Raw genomic sequence first — 24,819 nt, 5'->3', positions numbered from 1 at the left:
TATTTTCTCAGTCTCATTTGATACAGAGGAAAGTTTAGAGATCGACTTTAATTTGCAGCACGGAATTGTACATGGCATAATTACATCAAAATGTGGTAAAGAAGAGTCATTCCCTTATCTCTGTTGAGGTTTCTCTTTAAAAAATCCAGTTGAATGCATATTTCAAGTTGTGATTCCCAAGATTTTGTGCTTGACTGAAGAAACAACTTTAGCCTCTTTCTAAAAGTGTGGTTGCTGTCTGTCAGGCCTGAAAAGCACTAATGAGCCTAAGAAGCCATTTGTTCATATTCTTTCAGCTCTTGCAAGGCTTGTTCCATGGTCAAAGGCAGGGGCTTGTGCTTTTGAATATACTGCAAGAAACAAAGCCAGACAAAAACAAGATAATGTACCAAAACACTCCATGCCTACAGCTTTCTTTACTCTGAATCAGGGCACTTAGAATTATGAATTTCTGTAGGGGAAAATGTATTGATGCTGCAGCCATATCAATCCTAGAATCATCTTTAATATCAAAGGATAAAAGTAGATCAATGTATTTTTTAAAAAAATAAAAATTCTGCCAACCTTCAAAACTAAGATTGCAGTACTTTGAAACCACAAATATAAAATTAATGAAGCTATGCAGGATCTAAAACTATATCATGGGAGACTATCAGTAACATTCTTGTTCTAATGTAAATTAATATCAGTATTTTTTTTAAAAAATAAAATATTCAAGTGTAACACAATGTCTTTGCACTGGAAAGATGTGTGTCAAAAGTGCCTTGCTGGATAGTACATTACAAAGCTTCAGGTCAAGTCATCTATCCCAACTCATCCTTAGAAGAAAAGTTTGGCTAAGAAATTTGGGAACATTCCTATTGTTCCTACAGGACAACAGCACTTTGAACTGGAACCAGAAATTAATTTTTGACCCAATGAAGATCATATAAAATTAATGCTAAGAAATTTCCAAACTACCTCAGAGGCAGATACATGCATAATGTATTGCAGTAATCAAGGCGAGGGATTACCAAGGTACAGCCTGAAACCAAATTCTTTATTCCAGCAGTCCTGTAATTGTCACAGTAGTGTAAACTGTACAGGTACTATGCGCTACTGAGGACACCTGTCCCTCATAAGAAAAAGTTCTAAAACACAATTTTTTTTAATTGGGAATGTACATACTGGTCATGACTGGTATGATTTGGTTTCATTTATTTGGCTGCAACTGGTGTAGGGCAAAACTGGTTAACCTCATCCTTTCTGGAGATGGCAAACGGGGTCATGGGGAGATCCCATATTGCCACCATGGGTTGCCAATCCCTAATCTAAAAATATGCCTTGAGATGAGCACTATTTTTCAAAACCTCTTTCAGAACAACTAAACCAATGTTTGGATCAGTTGTTTTTTAGCCTCAGTGACTGTTAAGATGTGTGAACTTCATGTTGGCTCAGGAATTCTGAGAATTGAAGTCCACACAGTTGCTGGGATTGAGAAACATTGACCTAAACAAACCACCCATTAAGAAATGTCAGATCTCCTCTAGTCCATTACTAGAACCAGAATTTTTACCCTGATCCTCAACACCATTAAGCAGACTAGATTTAAGTAGCATTGTGCATGAACATACTCTCTCCCTACATTAAAAAAAATAGATGGTTTGTATAAAATAAAAGCAAACTTTAAACTACATTTGATTGAAGCAGCAGCCTTAGCTGCTACATATTATTGAACATTGGAAGATGGAGACTACAAATGCAATGTAAAAAATGAACAATTTTTGTTAATATTAATACCTTTTTCCTTTATTTTTGTTATGTACACAAAAATTTGGTTTTATTTTTAACCAAACCAAAAAAGACATTGGAAATAACACTTGTTGAGAGTATATAGGTTTAAAAAGCTTTTCAGTTATTTAAAACTTCTTGTTTATGAGCTGAAATTTACCATTTAAAAATTGCAGCTGTTGTTACTGAAGCTTGGCCCGTCAGAAATTCTCAAAAGTCAAAATAGAGGTTTTGTTTTATGACTGATGCAGCAATTAAATTAATTCACCTAAATGATAGGCACTATTAAGAAAGGCATCCCTTTACTATATAAAACATTTCCCATACATGTCCTAAGTACTAGATGTGGGATACACAAACCTTTCTAGATCAGCCCTTTAGATCTCAAGAATGGATGATAGTGGAAGACTTAAGTATCTGCAGCATTATTTACATTTTTATTTAAGACTCCATTTTTGGATCTTTAATGTCAGTTTCAGAATGCAAGAATAAAACAAATTTAGCTTTGAAAAGCTGCAAAACAGGTGCTTTTTAAGTGCACATAATCTAAGTATTACAAAAATTACCATTTTGGCTTCTTCCAAGGTGTGATAGCGATATTCCTCCTCTTCCAGCGATGCCACAAAGGAGGCATGAAGATGTCGGTTGATCTCTATGGACTGCTGAATAAGCAGCAAGTTTTGCTTTAACATGTTATTCAAAGCAGCGATAGATGGATTGTACATTGACAGAGCTGCAGAAGGCAAAAAGATACAAGCACAGTTTAATTGCACTGACTGGCTATAACTAGGTCTCTCGGGGAAAAGCAGTTTGATCGCAGATATGCTTCAAATCTAAGATGTTTTTGCTTCTGACAATTTCTACAGTTGGGATCACCCCTTAGGGAAGAAATGTGTCTCAATGGAGTTCAGACTTTGCAAGCTTTGGCTCAATTCCTGCTACCTTCACTTAAAGAGGATTTCAGGGATAAATCAGGGATGCAGAATGCACCAGGTTGACAGATGAGGGGTTTTAAAATGAAGTTCATTTCCCTTACAAATTACTTAAATGGCAATGGCCAATCCATGAAGAACGGTAACAGTTCAATAATGATGTAATTTTGCCCCATAATGAGGTGCCTCTCTGTAAAGTTAACAAAATAAGGGATGGTGCTCATCAGGTGTCCGAGAGGTATTACCTTCTATGACTTCCATGTTCAATTTATGGCCGCTAATACACGGAGCTTCAGCAGCGCTTTGCTGTATTGCATGGCCAACAACAGCAGGAACATCATCTATGGGGCAGGGAAAAGACAACACTTTATGGCAGAGGAGCTGAGGCAACTGCACCATTTCTAAAAACCAATCTGCATCTTAATCCATGTTGACTGACTTACATTGTAACCTATGATAAGCAAGTGAGAAGGAACCCGCCTGAACAGCTGCTTCTTTCACCTCTACCTTCTTTATGGCTTTGGTGTACTTGGGTGCCACAGAGGTGCAGCAGGGAGAAGATAAATTAGATTGGATGGAATGAACTGTGGCACCCAAAAGGTCATCTGACTTTTCAGAAGACGATTCTCCTGTTTCCTCAGATGTGGGAGAAAATGATGAGGGCTCAAAATCTTCAGAATACTCGGTATTGTTGAGGCTTTCTTCTTTGCAGGGGGAAGATCCAGCAGAACTGCTGCTTAGCTGCTCAGATATCTCAGTTTCTTCCAGGTTTTCCTCTTGCTCCAAGGACACAGCTGATGTTTTAAAGAGGCTCTGAGGATTAGCAGGAGACTGAACTGTTCCTCCTAAATTCTTGTTTGACTTCTCAACTGCTTGTATTACCTGAGAAAGATGTTTTTCTATCAGCATGGATCAAGACTGCAGCACAAAATGAAAGTTAAGCAAGCAAAAAAGAACATATTTCCTTGCAATATTTATCTTGGAACAAACGAATAGATGTTACAGATTCTTACACGCTAGTCAGAACAAGACTGTTTTTTTCTGATAGCATTAGCAGAAAACAATTATGACCCAACAGCCCAGAATCTTTGCTTCCTTAATAATGGATGCCTAGGACGACACAGACCAATAGGGGCCGTGGATAGCTCAGGCTGTAAGGAGCCTGTTATTAGAACACAGTAGCCTGCAATTACTGCAGGTTCAAGCCCGGCCCAAGGTTGACTCAGCCTTCCATCCTTTATAAGGTAGGTAAAATGAGGACCCAGATTGTTGGGGGGGCAATAAGTTGACTTTGTAAATATACAAATAGAATGAGACTATTGCCTTATACACTGTAAGCCGCCCTGAGTCTTCGGAAAAGGGCGGGATATAAATGTAAATTAAAAAAATATATATTGATGCATAGATTAGTTCCTATTGAAAACACAAGAGTTGCTTTACCTCTTCTTTTAATTCTGTTTTCTGGCAGGGTTCCAGTTCATCCAGGCTCAAAATATTCACTCTGAAATCTACAGCAACAAGAAATATCACTTAGGGCAATCTAGTGATAGAATTCATATCATATCTTATTTATTTGCTGATTCCTTGCCAATTTTGTCGTGATTTCCACAGAAAGCATTTCAACAGTTACTTTTTTTCTGCTGAAGAATTTCTATAGCCAGGCTTTGTAAGTCACAGCTCAAAACTGAGAGGGAAGACCAAAGCAAAACTATGCATAGGATTTAACTGCGATGCTAATAATTTAGTTTTCTGAGATCTGAATACAGTTCTGGAAATGTTACTAGTGCCAGAAAATATGTTGCATAAAATTCATGTAATTTTCATAATTCTACAGTACAGCTAGTTCTCAGGTTATGATGGGACCAGGATTGCTGTCGATAAGTGATATGGTTGTAAAGTATGATGTTATATGATCACATCACTTAGTGACAATCCAAGCCCCAATTGCCACTCTAACCGCAAGGAGTACAGGTTGTTAAGTGGGAAATAGCAGGAATCCAAGCACAAGGGTACTGCAGGGGCTGGGGGAGCTCAAGCGTAGGCTACACACAAGTTAAGGGAAACCAGGGAAGGGGTGCTATAGTGTCAAGTAAGCACAGGAAGGTCATAGAGTGGAAAGTGCAAATGCAAGAAGGCTTTTGATTGGAGGGTATAGCAATAGCAATAGCACTTATATACCTCTTCACAATGTTTTACAGCCCTCTGAGAGTCAGCATATTGCCCCTAACAATCTGGGTCCTCATTTTACTGACCTTGGAAGCATAGAAGGCTGAGTCAACCTGGAGCTGCCAGGTTGGAGACTCAAACTGCCAAACTGCAGTATTGCATTCTAACCACTGCACCACCATGGCATGGTGCATGTGCAGAAAATTCAGAGGGATTCAACCAATGGATTTTGCTTGTGGGAAGCAAAGCATGCAAGCAAGGCTTCAAATGTCAAACTACGTCCCATTTTTTTTTAAAACTATTGCTTATCTTTTACTTTGAGATTATTTATTTATTTAATTAGATTTTTATACCGCCCTTCTCCCGAAGGACTCAGAGCGGTTCACAGCCAGATAAAACAAAACAACAATAATAATATAAGATGCCCCTTTTCCTAAAAGAAATAATCCTAACGGTCAGTTGTGCTATTTCTCCAGAGACTCTGGGCAACTGATGCGTTTACTGATCTATTTACTTTTTGTATAGTAAACACAGATGGGAACTTGGTAGTCTTCCAAAGTTTGCTGAAACCAAATACAGTAAATTACAATTCAGCAACTTTGGGACCAAAATAAGTTATTACTCCTTCCAAAGAGCATACCATAACAAAGTGATCTGTTTAACTCACCACTGTTGCTGGAAATATCATTATGTGTATCAGTCACCTCTGAGAACAACTCATCCAAGGATCGGATGATACTCCGTTCAGAAAGAGATTTCCTCTGGCAGTTGGAGCTCCTATTATGGGATATTGTATCTGCTGGACTGTCTTTCATAGATGGAGAGGAGGAACAAGAAGCTACATGGCTTGCTCTTGTATCTCTGTTTGGTGAGTAAGGAGAAAAATATAGAGGTCTGTTCACTTGACTTTCTTCAGGCAGAGATCTTAAATTGGAAGATGTCTCTGGTAGCAACTGGATCAGGATGAATTAATGCAAAAGGGAAAAAAGCAGGGAGGGAAGGAAAGAAGATTAGGATATATTACTGATTTTGGGATTCTGTAATATTGAAAGAACTAAACATTTTCCATGTTTCCAAAATAAATGTCTTCAAAATAATTCATTTGCAATTGATGAATGAAACAAAACATAAAGGATCTGTGAACGTTATAGATATTTATGAGTGTGCTTAGGATTGTATCTGAAGAAAACTGGGACAAAAAGCTCCTACCAGCAGCTAATCCTTACTAGTAACATTTGATTTTTAAAAATAAATGGCTCCGCACCTTTGGATCATCAGCTTTCCAAACATTACATTCAAACTTTTTAGAGAAATCTAAGCTGTGGATTCCATGATCAGTAGAAAAAAATTACAGTGTGTTCTAAATTTTTAATTCTCAGGTCTAGAGAAAATTTCCTCAGCCATGAAGTGGATGTGTCAGACCATAGGTTTTATAAGTACAAACCACATATAGGTAGTTCTCCATTTACAACAGTTCACTTAGCAACCATTTGAAATTACAACAGCACTGAAAAAAGTGACTTATGATCATATTTCACACTTATGATCATTGCAGCATCCCCATGGTCGAGATTTACATTTGGATGCTTGACAACTGACTCACATTTATGACGGTTGCAATGTCCTGGAGTCATGTGATCACCTTTTGCAACTTTCTGACAAAGTCAATGGGAAAACCAGTTTTACTTAACAACCGTGTTACTAAATTAACAACTGTAGTGATTCACTTAACAAATATGGCAAGAAAAGTCATAAAATGAGGCAAGACTCACTTAACAAAATTCTTACTTAGCAACAGAAATTTTGGGCTCAGTTACGTGGAAATTCCAACTCTGAGAAAAATAAACATGGAGATACAAGTTGGGTCCTCTTCACCAACACCTATCAGTCCAAATCACCAAGATAAAAAGACCTCAAATTACCTTTCCATTGGATTGGAATTTGAATTTATCTTCTTGTCCTTTGGGTTTTTGGGGAACTTCTTGTTTGCATCTATCTGCATCTTCCTCACTATCCCCAGTTTTATCTGCAAGAGTCACATTTTTCGTTTGAGTCTTGACACTCTCCTTCAGCCTAACTGGCTTCTTCAGGAATTTCAGACTGCCTGTCCTCAATTCAAAATCCTTACTAGATTCACTCAATGAGAGTTCAACGTCCACCACAGGTATCCGCTCTATGCTTTGTTTAGTCTTCCGGCTCTGGATCTTGCTCTCTATTTGTGCCAACTTTCTGAGGATGGCATTTGATCTCCCCTTGGAGTCAACACCAATTCCCACCCTTGTGACGGGACAGAGCCCTGCTTGCTGGATGTCCACCTCCACATTCTGAGGCTTCTGCTTGAGGAACCGGCTGCCAGGCTGTGCCAGTCGGGTGGTGTCAGCAGGACCCACATCTTCCGGTTCTTCCCTTCCCACGCAAGGACTCTTCGAGCTGGAGAGGTTACTCAGGTCACTGTCCGTGGGGATCACGGAAAGACAGCGAGTGCTGCTACTGGAGGCCCGGATGGTAGGCTTGCTCTTGCCTATCCCTTCTTGCTCCTACAAATCAAGTTTAAGATTTTAGACTTAGAACAGAGATACAGTGCGCTTATCTATGGACGTTAAGGCAAAAGAGCCCCGTCACCATCACCTGCTTCCCTTTCGCGACGATCCGCTTCCCAGCCAGGAGGGCCTCGGCCCGAGTAAACTCCTGCCGGCCACCCCTCCGCATTGCCCCCGCAGGATCGCGTCCTTCGCCACGGCCCAGCGCTGCGTTGTTTAGCAACTGCACATACCAGTATTTTCGATCCTGATTCGTCCAGAAACATCCTTGCAGGACTCCCTCATTGGCCGGGAGGTTAAAAGCCGATAGCGAAGCGGTGTCGCGTAAGAACCTATGCGCTAGTAGTTAGCGAGGGGCGGCGCTCGAAGGCCAAAGACCAATTAGAGAAAGGATGCCTAATGACACCCAATGAGCATCCCTCCCCGACGAAAAATGCGGGAAAATAAGCAATTAGGAGCGAGGGAATATTTCTGAATGCGCGTGGAACCGGAAGTTGGCCTCCGGCAGCCGTTGCCTCAGGAATAATTATTCTCTGCTCTCTTTCGATGGAATCGCTCATCTTGATTTTGGCTTTAGCTCTGCCTCTGCCAGTCCATGGCACGGTCTATTTCCGGGAGCAGTTTCTGGACGGAGGTGGTGGCGGCAGCAGCAAGGGCGGGGGAAGGGGCGGGGTCAGGTCGGCAAGTGACTTGGGCGAAATAATTCCTTAAGCTATTTTAAGGGTTGCCCATTTGGGCTACAAATGAGTCTAGGAGTTGAGTTAGGGCAGGGGTCTGCAAACTTGGCTCTTTTAAGACTAGTGGACTTCAACTCCCAGAACTCTGGGAGTTGAAGTCCACAAGTCTTAAAGAGCCAAGTTTGCAGACCCCTGAGTTAGGGCAACGTGCTGAGTCATAAGAACCCAACCGAAGTTAATAGCCACACTGAACATGAGCGAATCTATCTATCTATCTGTAGGTCTTGGCGTATTCGGAGCTGCCGTCTCTCTATAAATATTGGTGGGGAGTGCTGGCTTTGTTGCTGTAGGCAGGTTGTACATCTTGATTGGTTGGTGGAGTTGATGTTTGCAGCTTAGTTGACTGTTTCGTAGCATCCTCTGTGTATATGTGGTCCTAGTTGTGTGCCCATTGGTCTTCTGTGTTGTATCAACCTGGGTAATGGGCTTTGTGGTAACATCCTGAGCTCTAGTGTTGTGGCAGGGGGTGCAGCAGCTGGTTGGTGCCAACGTGGTCTGGCCTTAAAACTACAGGACATGAAATTGATTTTGAAGGAACCAAATTAATCTCCAAAACTGAACACTACAACAAGAGAATAATTATGGAAGCCATCGAAATAGAGAAACACCCCCACAACATGAACAAACGTGACAATACTTCCCGCCTACCAGACATCTGGAAACCAGCCCTAGTCAACAAACGAGTCCTAGCCACAAAAACTGACACTGGACCCAGGATAACACATGACACCACCACCAATCATCCTCACCAGATTCAAACCCAAACCCATCCCACAGACGAAATACAACCACCATTCAGAAGCCAACCACATTGGCACCACCAGCTGCTGCACCCCTCTCCGATCCCCACATAAAGCAAACTGACACACGCCATGAACACATGACAAGATCTCAAACTCGAAGCCAAACCAAAACCCGGGATTTATTTATTTATTTATTTATTTATTTATTATTCATATTTGTATACCGCCCTATCTCCCGAAGGACTCAGGGATGCAGGGATGCTGCATCACAGCCATCTGCTCAGGACATTATATCACAGAACTCAAGAGGTTACAACACTAAAGTTCAGGATGTTACAACATAACCAACCATCCAGGATGTTACAGCACAAGACTCAGGTTGCCACAACACTAGAGCTCAGGATGTTACCAGACACCCCATTACCCAGGTTGATACAACACAGAAGATCAATGGGCACACAACAAGGCCACACACAGACAGGATGCTACGAAACAGCCAACGAATCTGCAAACATCAATTCCACCAACCAATCAAGATGTAACAACACAGCCAACCAACCCACCTATAGCAACAAAGCCAGCACTCCACACCTCCCCACCAGTATTTATAGAAAGACAGCAGCTCCGACCGCGCTTTGCTCGCACAAACATGAAGCTGTAAGCACTAGCCTGAAGATGACAAGTGAGACCTCGTCAAAACGTCGCCAAGATACTCTCAACCTTACACGGGACAAGACCCGAATATGCCAAGACCTACATACCTATACCCGTGAAAATCTACGAATATATATATGTAGGTCTTTGGTTATTCGGGTTTTCTCCCGCGTAAAATTGGAAGTGTCTTGCCGACGTTTCGACGAAGTCTCATTCGTCATCTTCAGGCTGGTGTTTACAGCTTCGTGCTTCTAGGAGAATGACACGCGGGAGAAAACCCAAATAACCAAAGACCTACATACAAACACCCGTGAAAACCTCAGAAAACATATATATATGTATGTATGTATGTATGTATGTAGGTCTTTGGTTATTCAGGTTTTCTCCTGCGTAAAATTGGAAGTGTCTTGGCGACGTTTCGACGAAATCCCATTTGTCATCTTCAGGCTAGGTGTTTACAGCTTCGTGCTTCTAGGACACTTCCAATTTTACGCGGGAGAAAACCCGAATAACCAAAAACCTACATACAAACACCCGCGAAAACCTCAGAAAAAAAAATTATATATATATATATATATATAGGCCTCGACTTATGACCAAATTGAGCCCAAAATTTATGTTGCTAAGAGACATTTGTTAAAGTGAATTTTGCCCCATCTTATGACTTTTCTTGTCACGTTGCTAAGGGAATTGCAGCAGTTGTTAAGTTAGTAACATGGTTGCTAAGTAAATCTGGCTTCCCCATTGACTGCTTGTCAGAAGGTTGCAAATGGGGATCATATGGCCCTGGAACACTGCAACCATCATAAATATGAACCAGTTGTCAAGCAGCCAAATATAAATCACATGATCATAGGGATACTGCAATGGTCATTAAGTGTGAAAAATAGTCATAAGTCAGTGCCATTGTAACTGAACAGTCACTAAATAAACTGTTGTAAGTCGAGGATTACCTGTACTAGCTCTTTGCTGACTTGTCTATGGATGCCATAGGAACTCAGCCACAGTCTTTTACATGTTAAAGCTTGGTATGAAAAGGGAAGACGTTCAAACAGTGCCGAAATAGTATTTACATTAAATTCTCCATTAGGTAAACATGGTTTTTAAACACCCTGCCCCTGTAAATGAAGTCATTGGATTTGGGGCTGCAAAGGCTGGAGAACCATTTACCCTAGCCTAAATGTGATGGATGTGATATTGTGCAAAAGGCGGAAGGATTAAGATAGCGGACAAGGAGGGGATGGTGTTCCCTCTGTGATACGGGATCAAATATTACTTCCCAATCTGGCACATACCGGTAGTTTGTGAAAGGAGAGTTATCAAAAAGGTTATAGAGACACAGCCAAAAGTATTGATACCCCTCCAATTTTTCCTCAAAGAATCCCAATTTATGGTAAAGTAAGTTGAAACTGACAGAAGTAAATGGCATTCTTTATTTTATATCCATAATAGAACTGACACTTTGCTTTTGATGGATCACTAAACATATATTTGTAAATAATTGCATGAAAATGGTGTGGACATAATTACTGGTACCATTAAAAGATAAAATATCCTGGACTTTAGTGATCTCAAGGAAACTATTTACTTTTATTAGTATCATAGCTGCCTTTCGTCTCATCATTCAGCCTGTTTGAACAGAGGCAAGTACTCAGGTATTTTCTGTCATTGTGTACAACTTAGTGAATAAAGACTAGAAAAGCTAAGAGTTGCCAGGAGGAAAGGAAGAAGGTACAGTAATAGCCAAGCATGGTAAAGGCTGTAAAACCATCTCGAAAGAGCCTCATGATCCTGTAACTGTTCTTGCTAATATTATCAAGAAATTTAAATTTGAAGTCCCTAGCACCTTAGCCAACCTCCTGGATCATGGCTGAAAGAGGAAAGTTGACAAGATTGAACAGAAGGGTCAATGAATGGAGGATCTTCAAAACACCTTGGTTGATTTCTGTCACCATCTGATTGAAAGTGGCTCCATCGCAGAAGACCCAGGAAGACCCTACTTCTGAAAGAAAGAGACATGAAAAAGGCAGACCGGAGTTTGCTAAAATGTATGTTGACAAGCCACAGCCTCTCTAGAAGAACCTCCTTTGAACAGGTGAAGCAAATTAGAGCTTTTGGGTATGTCACACCACCTCTATTTACAGAAGAAAAAATGTTTTTAAAGAAATACTACCATCCTTATTAAGATATGGAAGGGGCTCCCATCATTCATTCATTAATCAATCAATCAATCAATCAACCACTATAACTGTATAATGTTTTCCGGGCTTGAATCTGTTCAGGGCACATTGAAATAAGAAAACTCTCTCAGCCACAGGTCATGCTCATCCAGCAGGATAATGCCCCACAACATGTGGTACATCTAAGAGGACCCAAGAATGATTGAAAAGCAAGCATTGGACTGTTCTGAAGTAGCCTTCTATGAATCCTGATCTGAATCCAATAGAACATTATGGAAAGAGCTGAAACAGTTGGAAGGAGAAAGCCATCAGACCTAAGACAATTAGAGAAGAAGATAGCTCAAGAAGAATGTGATAAATTATTCAGAGCTACAGAAAATCTTGATTGCAGTTATTGCCTCAAAAATATTGAGTGTGCTACAAAATATTAGGAATACAGATAATTATGTTCATGCAATTTTCATTTGTTCTATTGTTTCAAGAATTCGTTAAATCATAATCAAAAGCATGGGTACTTTATTGGCTATAGAATAATGATGGATGACATTTACTTGTGTCAGTTTCAAGTTATTTCACAGCAAATTAGGTTTCCTTGAGAAGTGGAAGTTGTCAGCCATTATTTTTTGTTTGTTTGTTTACATTTATACCCCGCCCTTCTCCGAAGACTCAGGGCGGCTTACAATGTATAGGGCAATAGTCTCATTCTATTTGTATATATTTACAAAGTCAACTTATTGCCCCCCCAACAATCTGGGTCCTCATTTTACCTACCTTATAAAGGATGGAAGGCTGAGTCAACCTTGGGCCGGGCTCGAACCTGCAGTAATTGCAGGCTTTGTGTTCTTAATAACAGGCCTTACCAGGCAGAGCTAAACCGGCTCTTTATCTTTGACAAAGTAGAGGTTGTAAACCAATATCTTTGGCCATCCATTAATGTAATAACACAAATATGCAGTAGCCCCATCCAGAGATAGTACAATCTAGGTTTTTATTCATTTAAAAAGCTTTCACACATATTCCATTTTGCAGGGATTTTTTTGTTCATTATTAAAGGATTTGCTGATTGGCTAAATAGTTAACAATTAAAATATAAATAAATCTCCAAAACAAAAGAAAAATAAATCACCGTGTAAATATTATTTGTCACGTAGATCTTTAGGATGATACAGCAGTGGAGTTCTTACTGCTCTCTGAGCTTAGTTGTTTGCTTGCAGAGATTTCACTATCCACCTAGGTAACATCAGTGCAGTGAGCATGGGTTGCTCCTTGTTTACATACAGTAGCTTTCCCTGTCAATTTTGATGGGGATGTGGTTTTCTGCTTGATTGTTTGCCTGGAGTTAATCCCGGTTTATCTGTGTTGGCTGCTGGAGAGGATGTATTCTACTTTTTTTTTTCCTTTTAGCTTTTTAATTGACTCAATTAGGAAACTGTGAACAACTTAGACCAAGCTAAATGCAAAAATGCTGAGGAATTCCTGGAAGTTGGGCATTCAAACAAATAAGCCTTCACTGGATACATAGAAATAAACCATATTTACACACAATTCAAGAGACGATTAAAAAACTATGAAGGAAACAAAAAGACCAAAACATATCCTCTCAGCCCAGATAAATAAGGATTAACCCTAGGCAAATAAGCAGAAAATAAAACCCTAAACAAGGAACTATTGAGGAGAAAGCAACACTCTACACCAAAACTGGCCAAGCAAGCTATTACATATAAACAGGGAGCAAACTACACACTCACCTCCACTGATGATATTACTTAGTTGGGTGATGAAATGTCTGCAAGCAAACAACCATCTCAGAGAGCACCAAGGACTCCATTGTTCAACCCTTTTATGATCTCTTGTGTATATTATATATTGTATAATGTAATAGAGCAACTGAGACCCCTGGAATTAAATAAGTATCATACATATTGTTACAATGTTTCTAAAATAATTTAATATGATCCCTGCAATCAGCTATGACTTCCATTTTTTTCTTCTATCTCTACTGAATAGATGATTTCCAACTAGTTTGTAGCAGTTGTAACCGCTTCCAGCAGGAAAGTCATGTTAAGTGGTCTTGTGGATGACCAAAAATCTTTTGTGGTTGTAGCCTTTGTTTAACTTCTCGTTTCTTTTCATCAAAAGAGTCACTGCTGATTTTAGGACTATTAAGCATCTAAGCATTATTCTTGAATTCCATTTCCATGTCTTATGTTTTTTACTTGTTGAGTGCTTGACATTTTAATCTGATTTTTCTCCAAATTTGCAATGACTGCCTGTACAGGGTTAGGTGCATATGTACATATATGTAATACTTTTGATCATATAATATGTATGTGTTATCTATCCACTCCAACTTTTTATACCTATAATTAGCCCTCTGGCCTTTATGTATTGTATTTACTGTATGTTTTGTCTGTCTCTGGTTTTGTTTCTGGTTCTTGCCTTGCTATTACCAATAGTTCCATTTGGTGACAAATATTTTCATTTTTGTTAACAGCAAAATGGAAGGAGAGATGGGTGGTCTCTCAGCATAAATCCAACTATGGAAAATTTAGGTTGACAGCTGGAAATTTTTATGGCGATCGTGAAGCAGACAAAGGTTTGGTGTTAATATAAAATTCATAATTATTTATATGGATGCTCGTCATTTGGATATATTTCTGTTACTTAGAAGATTTTTTTAAAGTTCACACTGAGATTATAAGTACTAAGAGCCAGTCATGAGAGTATGCTATTGTCTTCTGTCCTTGGTTCTAAGTCAGAGGTCATTTCTGCTAAATTCAGGTTCATAGTCTTCGGCATGTCCTATGTACACAAATGGGGCTAGCTGGAATGACTTGCCTCCAGAAGTTTTGGGTACTCCATCACTGGAAATTTTTTAAGAGATTGGACATGGGCAATCATTGTCTGAAATGTTACAGGGTTTCCTGCTTGAGTATGGGGTTGGATTAGAAGACTGTAAGGTCCCTTCCAACGTATCTAACAAAATAAAATTCAATGTAGAGAAAAGTAAAGTCTTACACAGGCAAGAAAAACCAAAAGTACACATATGGACTGGGTGAAACCAGGCTTAACTGTGAGAGGGATCTTGGAGTCTTAGTGGACAGTTAAATATGAGTCAGCAATGTGCAGCGGCAGCCAAAAAAGCCAGTGTAATCCTAAATTGCATTAACAGAGGGATACAATCAATATCAAGTGAGGTACTAATACCACTCTATAAAGCCTCAGTAAGACCACACCTAGGATACTGCACCAGTTTTGGTCCCCACACCAATGTTGAGACTAGAAAAAGTGCAGAGAAGAACAACCAAGAAGATTAGAGGACTGGAGACTAAAACATATGAAGAACTGTTATAGGAACTGGGCATGGCGAGTCTAATGAAGAGAAGGACCAGGGGAGACATGATAGCAATGTTCCAATATTTGAGGGGCTGCCACAGAGAGGAAGGGGTCAAGCTATTTTCCAAGGCACCCAAAGACCAGACAAGGAATAATGGATGGAAACTAATAAAGGAGAGATTTACCCTAGAAATAAGGAGAAATTTTCTGACAGTGAGAACAATCAACCAATCAAACAGCTTGCCTTTGGAAGTTGTGGGAGCTTCATCACTGGAAGCTTTTAAGAAGAGACTGGACTGCCATTTGTCAGAAATGGTATAGGAGCTCCTGCTTGGGGGGTGGGGGGTTTAGATTAGATGACCTACAGTTCAAAGTTCCTTCCAACTCTGTTAATCTAATCACTTATTCTGTTATTCTGCTTGAATACTTATCCTCCCTCCCTTCATTTATTTATTTATTGCCTAACCCTGCTCAGATTTTGTATTGTTATCTAGATAAAGATACCATTTTATCCAGTGTGGGATTCAAGCAATTTAACAACCAGTTCTCTGCCCTAATGATTTCTTCCAACAACCAGTTTGCCAAACTGCTCAGAAGTTAACAACCAGTTCTCCAGAAGTGGTGCGAACTGGCTGAATCCCACCACTGATTTTATCTTAACATAGAACGTGAAGGTTTAAAAAGATTTATTCTCTATTTCCAATATAAGTGTCCAATATTTGGGTTCTCTTTCTCTTCCCCATGCTAGGGACAGCTGTTATGCTTTTATTGTTTTCTAATTATTATGATAATCAAAGCACTTTGGCTAATTTTATTTACAATTTTGGTGTCTGTGTGAAATGATTTCTCATATACTCTAGGTCTGCAGACAAGTGAAAATGTAAAGTTTTATGCCATCTCATCACGATTTAAACCATTCAGCAACAAGGGGAAATCATTGGTAATTCAGTATACAGTAAAGCATGAACAGAAAATTGACTGTGGTGGTGGTTATGTGAAATTATTCCCCTCCAATCTGAACCAAAAGAATATGAGTGGGGAATCTCTTTACTACATCATGTTTGGTGAGTTGCTTTTGATAAACTTGCCTAAAATTGTGTAACAAAATCGGCACTAACTTTTTGCACTAAGACCCAAAATTTATAAGGGGAAATCCTAGGTAGAAGTATAAAGCTATAATTACTTATTAAAATTCATCTATGATAAATTTGACTAAAATACTTCCAGAGCTCTCTTTTAGCTTTTATATCAGGAGCTTTAATCACAGAAGATCCTGATAGTTGTGATTCTTACATTTTTATCTGCACTTATTACTGGAGATAGGAAGAAAGTTTCATTATTTTTAGAAGGTCAAAGATTTTATCAATCTGAAATAATCTGAGGCATTTTCTGTACTTTAAATAATACAAAAAAGCAAACTTAGTTATCTGTTTCAGGGCCTGATATATGTGGTTCTGATACAAAGAAAGTCCACATTATTTTAAACTACAAGAACAAAGTTTATCCTGTTAAGAAACAAATTCGCTGCAAAGTAAGTATAAAAAAACATAATTAAAAGTTGTGATCCATAATATTCTGATCTGAGCCATCAAACTCAGATAAAAGATGTCAGTTAACTATAATAAGAGAGTACCAAGTTTGTAAGCTAAACTGGGAAATTGAAAAAAAAAGGCATGGAAGAATATAATTTGTTCCCAAGAAAACTATGTTCATATGCCCATATACTTTTAAGGAGTCATGCATGACTCAAAAATACTTTTCAGTGCAATATGCTTTAGTAGACAAACCACACGGAAGTGATATTTTGTACAGTAAACAATACAGGTGCTATTTGGTTAAAACTTCTATATGGTAAACTTAACATCCTATGGACATTTACAGAGAGCAAACGTTGTATGAATAGTTTACACATTTACTAGACTTATGTGGTGTTACTACACACTATTATGGCCCCCTGTCTAAAATTAGTCTTACTGAAGGTGTTGAAACAAACCAGTATTTATCTTTTTCCACATTTTATTTAGGTGGATGGATTCACACACCTATATACACTGGTTTTAAAACCAGATCACACGTATAAAGTGAAAATTGATAATAAAATGGTGACAATAGGCATTTTAGAAGATGACTGGGACTTCTTGCCACCAAGGAGAATAAATGATCCAGCAGTGAAGAAACCAGAGGATTGGGATGATCAAGCTGAAATTGATGATCCAGAGGACACTAAGCCAGAGGTGATGCTCTAGGATGGAAGTGGACAATCCCCTGTCCAATGTGAAAAATCCAGAGCAAGGGCATCCCCAAAAAATGGCTAGCCCAAGGAGAGTGTATGGATTTTATGATTAAAATAGTTGTCTTGACATTTGATCAAACACGATTCCCTTGTAATGTAGGGCTTTGTGAGAGCAGAGCATAAGCATTTTTCATCTTAGGGATAGCCTTTTGAAGGTTTAAAAAAATGCCATTAGGTCTTCTCAGGCTGAAAGTACTTTCAGTGTTCCCACCTAGGAGATGCTGACAAATTTTTGTTGTTCTTCACCAAGTTCATTCAATTTTTTAAGTATAGCATCCACAACTGGACTCAGTGTGCCAAATAACTTACAATAGATTAGTGCTACAGAGAGTCATTATTTCTCATGAGATAGAAACTATACATCACACCCTTTTGTTCAGATTGTGAGGGTCTGAACAGTCCTTAGATCTTTTTAATATGACTGATGATCTACAATCCTGAGATCCTTTTGCTATGTATGTACCATTGCTCTCATTTGAATTCGTCTCTCCAAATTATTGTTGACTTCAGTTAATGTTCATTCTGTCAAGATCAGGTCAGCCCCCCCCCCCCCCCCGGTTGTCTTCCAAATTTTGTGTCAACTGCAAATTTGATAAAATCCCATCCACCCATTTTTTTACATTAATATTGTATCATATCATGTGGTATATTATATTAATAATAGATTGTATAGATGAAAGGTCTGCTCTAGGAATCAGATCCAAACCTTCATTTGCCTGGTAGGTGAAATAATATGCAGATTGAGGAGTTAAGGAAGAAAAGGCCACCCCACTCCTTAAAAGATTCACCCACTTGTTGTTAGTTGCGAAGTTGTGTCTGACAACGGATAACGTTCCTCCAGGCCTTCCTGTCCTCTATCATCCTCTGGAGTCCATTTAAACTCATGCCTACTGCTTCAGTGACTCCATCCAGCCACCTCGTTCTCTGTCATCCCCTTCTTCTTTTGCCCTCAATCTTTCCCAGCATTAGGCTCTTCTCCAGTGAGTCCTTCCTTCTCATTATGTGGCCAAAGTATTTCAGTTTCATCTTCAGGATCTGGCCTTCTAAAGAGCAGTCAGGGTTGATCTCTTTAGGACTGACTTGTTTGTTCGCCTTGCAGTCCAAGGGACTCGCAGGACTCTTCTCCAGCACCAGAGTTCAAAGGCCTCAATTCTTCAGCGCTCAGCCTTTCTTATGGTCCAACTTTCACAGCCATACATTGCAACTGGGAAAACCATAGCCATTCACCCACTAGCATCCTTTTATTTGCTTAGGAATTTGATAAATTTGCTTAGGAATGGAGAATCACCATTCTTGTTTCCTCCTTTATAGAAAAAGGTGCATGAGTGGTGAACAGGAAAACCCAACATGTACCTTTTCTAGTAGGAAACACATGTAGCAGGTCTTATAAGTTTTGTCCTTTTTGTGGAAGGGCATGCCAAAGAAGAATGGGTAGCTGCTGATATGCACGTTCCCTTTTCTTTGTGCCAGCATTGGTGGGCAACTTCATCCTATCAATTGTGTTGTAAATGTTGTACCTTGATGAACGTATCTTTTCTTTTATGTACACTGGGAGCATATGCACCAAGACAAATTCCTTGTGTATCCAATCACACTTAGCCAATAAAATTCTATTCTGTTCTGTTCTGTTCTATCTGCAGGGAAGATGCATTAAATCTGAAATGGTATTTCTGCACCAGCAATGATGTTCAGGGGCTTGGATGATAAAGACTAGATCATCCGCCTTCTCAATGGTTGCCTTCATATTATGAAATGTACTTCTTACAGAGTTGTACCCTGGTCTCCTTCCTGTTGCAATTTAGAAAGATGTGAAAGATCGTTATGTTAATCAGGTTTTACTTATGTTTAAATTCTTAACTATGCTGATTGATTTATTTAGAATTAAGTTTTATAGACTTTATAATGTCAACCCACAATGACATCTTATCTATAAAACAATAAAAAAGGAATAATGCAAGGAAGCTATAGTGAGGGAGCAATCATATCCTAGCCATTAAAATAATCTCATTCAAGATGGGCATATATCCCTACCTATCCCAGTGCCTATGGAAGGCTATCAGGTTTAATTAAAAGAACAGAAGGATGAGGGCTGTTCAAACCATCTGGGAGATACTCTTGCAGAGGGATAGGCCCTAGAGCTGAGAAAGCGTGTCATCTAGTTCCCATCAGATGGCGCTGGGATGGGAGCCACAGCACACCCACTCTCTGTCCATTGTTACAGGGTAGGCAGAAACGATGGAAATGAGTGAGGTTTCTCAAATAGCTAAGTCCTATACCCATGATGGCGAACCTATAGCACATGTGCCTGAAGCAGCGTGCAGAGCCATGTCACCTGGCACGGCAGTCGTCGGCCCAGCCCAGCTCTACCGCGCATGCGTGCATGCCTCCTGCCAGCCAGCTGGTCTTCGGGTCTCTGCCGCGCATGCGGGGGGGGCAGGATATGTGCACGGGGGTTGCTCACATTGCATTTTGGGGGTTTGCGTGTGTGCATCTCTCTGTGTTCCATTTTGGGCCTGGAAGGCCTCCTGCACCCACCTGGAAGCCAAAATGGGGCCTGGGGGCGCTGTACAAGGTCCTCCCGTGCCCTGTTTTGGGCCTAGAAAGCTTCCTGCACCAACCTGGAAGCCAAAACGGCACGGGGGGGGGGGCAGAGTGCATGTGCAGGGGGCGCATGCATGGGGGCAGGGGTGTATGCACAGAGGGGCACTCGCGTTGCATTTTGGGGTTCTGGGCACGCACAGGTGCATTTGTGCACACTTTGGGCACTCGGCACCAAAAAGATTAACCATCACTACCTTATACCATGATGGATTTTATACTATGGATGATAACCACATCTTGAATTTATTTAAATAGCCAATAAATACCTCAGTAAATAACTGGGATGGGTGAGTAATATTAAAAATGAAAAACATGTGTATATTTGTACACACACAGAGAGATTAATTCCACCTGGAAGCTAAATACTGTAGCTCAGGCAGCAGAGATATGCCACAAGACGCACCGATGACTATCTGCACTCTGGATTGGCTACAGCCTCTGAGTCTTCTTCATGGGCAGTTAGTCAGTTGGCCTACTGGGATACAAAAAGGACTTTGACCTTTGCTTTACAAATTCTAAGATAAATTATGTAAATAATATTTGTAAAAAAATTAGCTAGTAACTGATTTTTGTAAAAATGCAGGGGGTTTTTTTCTTGGCAAATCTGCACTACCTCTTACTAAGCATTATGTTTTGGTTTCCATATAACTGTAACAAATTTATTTCTTATTAACATGGAATTGCAATTGGGCAGATCAGTCTTTACTTTCCTGGCTCTTCTGTCTTGCTTTATAAATGAGTTTATATTCCTGTGACATCTATTCTTCAGAATTTCTCAGAGCTTTGTTTGCATGTAAATCATAAAATCCCTGTTTTGTGTTAGGGGTCAACTAATCTGGCCCTGAAGATTTAAATTTGCTTAAGGTATTTGGAGACTGGTGTGACTAGAATCAAGGCAGATGTGGTAGAACCCACATCTGGGGATGGGGACCCAGCTACACCTTCAGGCTTCAGAATAATCAAACTAATTGTGCTGTGCTACAAAGCATGCCACCTACAGAGGAATCTAGCTGTTTACTTATGGCCTGTCAAGGCAAAGCAATAGGCAAAAAGACTCAGGTGAGCAACCATCAGTCGCAGTGCAAAGTGACCAAACCAACCTCTTGATGGCAGCAGAGAGCTACAGAGAACAATTACCTTTTCTGTTCTCTAGTGGCCACTTCAATTTTTGTAGCACAGGTTAACTCTAGCACTAGTATAATTTGCCAGTGCTTATCGCCTCCAAAGAGAGCACTATAAGCTCCTATTACTGCCTGATGGCTTACGTGTAAAAGCCCTGAGCACAAAAACAGCTCTCTTCCCTCCAATGGAGCTGCTAACTCTTGATGGGCTGCCAAACTGATTTTGTCTTGCGAATCAAATACCTTTACTTGGTTGTATATGGTAGAGCAACTGGTAGGACTCAATGTGCTTTGACTGGCCTCAGAAGTTTAGCAGGATCAGGTCTGGTTAGGAATTGGGTAGGAGATCTCCAGTGAATTTCAGAGCTGGGAGTTTGAAAAAGACATATTAAAAGATGGCTGTAGCAAATCACCATGATACTATTACACACACACCCTTCCAAAAAGACCTCATAATGTACTATATGGTGATCTGTAATGAATGGGAGCCACAACATTAGGAGTTGCTCATTTTGCTTTCCTTTCATTTTTCCCCCCATCCCTGTGATAGGATTGGGATATTGATGAATACATTGTGGACAACAGCGCTGAAAAACCTAAAGACTGGGATGATGCAGCACAGGGCACCTGGCAACCTCCTCTGCTCAAGAATCCTCTCTACAGAGTATGGCGCCACTTTTTCCTTGTTTTGGAGTGAACTTTGAGGAATTGGGTGGCCATTTGGGCAGCCATAAACCAAGAACATTTGGTTTATTTCAGGGGGAGTGGCGGCCCAGGAAAATCCCAAATCCCAACTACAAAGGCATTTGGCCCCATCCCCAGATTGCGAATCCTGAGTATGTGCCAGACCCAAGCATTTCTGTCTATGAGAACATCAGCGTCATTGGTCTAGATCTTTGGCAGGTCAGTTGGGCCTCTTCCTGATTTGTACGTTAGTTACTGTGCCGTCTTCAATGGCTGAAGTGAGCAGACTCCTGTGTCTGCATGAGAAAAAAATTAGCAACACAGACCTATTGATTCAAATGTATATAAAGACACACTATTGTGTTCCTTAATTGCAGGTGAGATCTGGAACTATTTTTGATAATTTCTTGATCACTGATGATGAAAAGTATGCGAAGAAATTTGGCGATGAAACGTGGGGCAAAACGAAGGTAAGAATGATCTCTTCTCTAGAATGCAGCCAAGGTGTAGATTCCTTTTGTGGTTGTATTGTTCTTCTATTACTTGACCTTTTTCTCAAAGAGTGATTTTTGCTTGGATGGCCGACATTGGAACAGGGAATCCACTATGATTGTTCTGCAGGTGCCTTTCCAAAATAGCCTCGGCCACACAGCAAGGCTGCTTGAGATGACTTTCCCAATACACCTGGATGGGATGCTGACAGTCTTCTCACCTGGATGAGAAAATAAAGGGGGAGCCTCTTTGCTCTGTCCAATGCCAGCAGCTGCCCCACGTGGCATTGTAACCAGAGCCTGTTCTGCCTGTAGTTTGTTCTTCCAGTTGTCATGTTAGGTTAGCTGGGAGGAAACAGATCAAGGAAAATTCCTGCAAGGGAGTAGATTTGCTCAGCTGGATATCTGAGATGACAGCCAGGTTTCCTAAGGTGACCTTTCATTTTCCATTTAAAATTTCCAGGAGCCGGAACAGACAATGAGCGAGAAAGAAATAAAGAAAGAAAAGAAAGGGAAACAGAGAAAAACCCAGAAGATGCCAAAAAAGAAATCACCTCAAAAGAACAAATCGGAGAGAATTGTAGCACAGAAGGAGGAGCTCTGACTTTTTTCCCTCAGGATTTAAATTGGAGCTAACAGAGGAAGATATTAAGACCATGTTTGTTTAAACAGATACCTTGGGGAAAACTGGTTTAGGCTGAAAATGATATCAAAAGGTTTTTTTAGTAAAGTGAATTGTTGACAAAGACAGTCTATAATGACTTCCGTTTCCTTCTCTCCTTCAAGTCCAGTCACCCATCCTTGCAAATGCGATGAACTCTCCCAAATTATCTCTGGGGCTCCGGGTTGCATGAGGAAAGGTGTGTGTGTGTGTCTCATTACTATTTATGAATTACCCCCAAAAATCTTTCCTATGAAAAAGTGGAAGAGGAAAAGGGGGAAACGTCCCTTTTCCTAGCCTCGGAAGTCTTCTAGGCAGCAGCTGCAACACCGCAGGCGGCCCTTCTGCAAGGAAGCCAGACTCGCCTCCCAGCAGGAAAGCAGGCCAGGGGGGGCCCGGAGCATCCTCCGCGGACCTTCGGAGGAGACGCCGCGATGAGGATTCTTTCAGCGCTTCCTCGTTTGGCCGTTTGGTGGCGCTAGCCCCGCGCTCGCCGCTGCTGCTGTACTTCTCGTGGCCACGCCCCGTCCCTCTCTGGCCGCTCCCCTCCCAGGAGGAGGAGGAGGAGGAAGATGGCGGCGCTCGGCCCCCTCGGCGGCGCTCAGGTAGGGAACCCAGAGGAAGGGCGGCGGAGGGATGAGAAGGGAGAATGGCGGCGGGAGGAAGAGCGGTCGCAATTCGAGAAAGCCGAGATAGCCCCGGCGTGAGTCAGAAGCGGAGTCGGGGAGTGGAGGGCAGCCACCTCCTCCTCCTCCTCCCCGCAAAACACGCGACCTTGATGGGAGGTGGTCTCTCGGGCGGGAGGGGCGCCCGTTCTTTTCCTTCCCGGGAAAGGAGACGGAGCGTCGGGCGCTGACCGGGAGGGACCGGGGAAGGCCAGACGTCCTCGGCGGCGGAAAAGGGGTCAGGCAGCTCAGCCCGGAGGGGGACAGCTGGGCTGCCCCCAGGACTGGGACGTGGAGGGTCCCGTCGCCGCCACCCTTCAGGACCACGGCCGAGAAGCCCTTCTTTTAATACCCAAGTGACCCAGCCCAGCCTACCTCACAGGGCTGTTGGGAAAGGAACCTTATCGGCGACTAGAGCTGGCTGGGATGCTACAGCGGAGGACGAGAAAGGGGCTGCAAATCCTCTAGGCCGGGATTTGATTGAAGGACCGCTGTTGCACAAATGCGTTGCCTTTGCCTGTGTACGGGAGTGGGTGTGCGTGTGTGTTTGGAGAGATTCTTCATAGGTGCTGAAGAGTTTTAAGCGCTGCCAAATCTAGCCACAGGAGTATATTTTCCCAGAAAAGTAGGACCCAGATGATGCAGTTTGTGCGCTTGGATGTTTGCAGAGATACAACAGACCCAGCTAGAACTAAACATTGAGAATTGATTCGGTTTATAAACACTGGGAAATTTGGGAAGCCCAGTACAGCACCAAAAGACTGAAGTGGGACCAATTCAAGCAAGGGGTGTCTTTTCTGGGAAAACATTATTGTTGATAGAAATCTAGAAATTAAGCCAAATAAAAATCATTTCCAGATAAAGATGGGTGTAGTCAAGCTGTAGATCTGACAGCTAACGCCCGGCTTTCTCCAGCGTTTTAATGGCCAACTGGGGAAGCAGGAGGATTTTTAGGGCTTATATTTCGTACTGAATAACCAACAATTTAACAATGATATATAAGCAATTAAAACATATCTGAGGATCACATTGTCAAATGATAGCATATGGAATATTATATATTTTGTAAAAGAAGGCCAAAAATAATAAAGTTATTTGGTAAAAAGCTACACACTGCCACCAAATTTGAAAGCCCATGTTAGCCCATAAAGTAAGAGCTAGGGATTAAAATACAATAATTGCAAAGTCCTTGGAGACTACTGTCTTGAGGACCTGAATGTATTTGTAGAAGTGGTACCGAGAGAG

The 24,819-nt window shown here is 41.0% G+C and overlaps 3 protein-coding genes across 13 annotated transcripts in view; 2 read left to right on the top strand and 1 right to left on the bottom strand.

Annotated features, from left to right (window-relative positions):
* Nucleotides 1-28: 28 nt before the first annotated feature.
* Nucleotides 29-7,652, bottom strand: C1H19orf44 (chromosome 1 C19orf44 homolog). 2 transcript variants are annotated; one of them, XM_058163204.1, is made up of 8 exons: nucleotides 7,497-7,652; nucleotides 6,791-7,405; nucleotides 5,536-5,821; nucleotides 4,143-4,210; nucleotides 3,146-3,584; nucleotides 2,948-3,043; nucleotides 2,337-2,503; nucleotides 29-350 (listed from the first exon to the last, which is right to left on the bottom strand). In XM_058163204.1, exons 1-8 carry the CDS (start codon nucleotides 7,575-7,577, stop codon nucleotides 267-269), a joined length of 1,836 nt encoding a protein of 611 aa, XP_058019187.1. In that variant the 5' UTR covers nucleotides 7,578-7,652; the 3' UTR covers nucleotides 29-266. The 2 variants fall into 2 exon arrangements, with proteins under 2 accessions (XP_058019187.1, XP_058019188.1); XM_058163205.1 differs by lacking the exons at nucleotides 3,146-3,584; nucleotides 4,143-4,210 and having other exon boundaries at nucleotides 7,497-7,651.
* A 302-nt stretch (nucleotides 7,653-7,954) lies between these two features.
* Nucleotides 7,955-22,852, top strand: CALR3 (calreticulin 3). The gene is made up of 9 exons (XM_058162892.1): nucleotides 7,955-8,042; nucleotides 14,217-14,318; nucleotides 15,919-16,122; nucleotides 16,495-16,589; nucleotides 17,083-17,292; nucleotides 21,624-21,737; nucleotides 21,833-21,976; nucleotides 22,135-22,227; nucleotides 22,712-22,852. The coding sequence occupies exons 1-9, from the start codon at nucleotides 7,955-7,957 to the stop codon at nucleotides 22,850-22,852; spliced, it is 1,191 nt and encodes a 396-aa protein (XP_058018875.1).
* A 580-nt stretch (nucleotides 22,853-23,432) lies between these two features.
* Nucleotides 23,433-24,819, top strand: part of EPS15L1 (epidermal growth factor receptor pathway substrate 15 like 1) — a 61,328-nt gene continuing 59,941 nt past the window's right edge. For 8 of the 10 annotated variants that reach the window (XR_009152727.1, XR_009152728.1, XM_058163195.1 and 5 more), the window contains exon 1: nucleotides 23,550-23,612. Coding sequence is in view for 8 of the 10 variants with exons in the window: in XM_058163195.1 (XP_058019178.1) it covers nucleotides 23,559-23,612 (54 nt within the window). In the remaining 2 variants the exon portion in view is untranslated. Of the gene's footprint in view, nucleotides 23,515-23,549; nucleotides 23,613-24,819 lie in introns of those variants that run through there. The other 2 variants (XM_058163194.1, XM_058163192.1) reach the window with 1 other exon arrangement.

The sequence above is a fragment of the Ahaetulla prasina genome, chromosome 1 (assembly GCF_028640845.1).
Source record: "Ahaetulla prasina isolate Xishuangbanna chromosome 1, ASM2864084v1, whole genome shotgun sequence".
NCBI classification, from domain to species: Eukaryota; Metazoa; Chordata; class Lepidosauria; order Squamata; family Colubridae; genus Ahaetulla; species Ahaetulla prasina.
Note: the sequence above shows the minus strand (reverse complement) of the source record. Positions and strands in the feature narration are given on the sequence as shown.

Excerpts from the sequence above, each read along its gene's own strand:
- C1H19orf44 (XM_058163204.1), bottom strand. The coding sequence starts at position 7,577 with ATGCGGAGGGGTGGCCGGCAGGAGTTTACTCGGGCCGAGGCCCTCCTG. Across the intron at positions 7,406-7,496 it reads TCGTCGCGAAAGGGAAGCAG|GAGCAAGAAGGGATAGGCAA; the intron begins GTGATGGTGACG and ends CTTGATTTGTAG. Across the intron at positions 3,044-3,145 it reads TGCTTATCATAGGTTACAAT|ATGATGTTCCTGCTGTTGTT; the intron begins GTAAGTCAGTCA and ends CCTGCCCCATAG.
- CALR3 (XM_058162892.1), top strand. The coding sequence starts at position 7,955 with ATGGAATCGCTCATCTTGATTTTGGCTTTAGCTCTGCCTCTGCCAGTC. Across the intron at positions 17,293-21,623 it reads CAGAGGACACTAAGCCAGAG|GATTGGGATATTGATGAATA; the intron begins GTGATGCTCTAG and ends TCCCTGTGATAG. Across the intron at positions 21,738-21,832 it reads TCAAGAATCCTCTCTACAGA|GGGGAGTGGCGGCCCAGGAA; the intron begins GTATGGCGCCAC and ends GGTTTATTTCAG.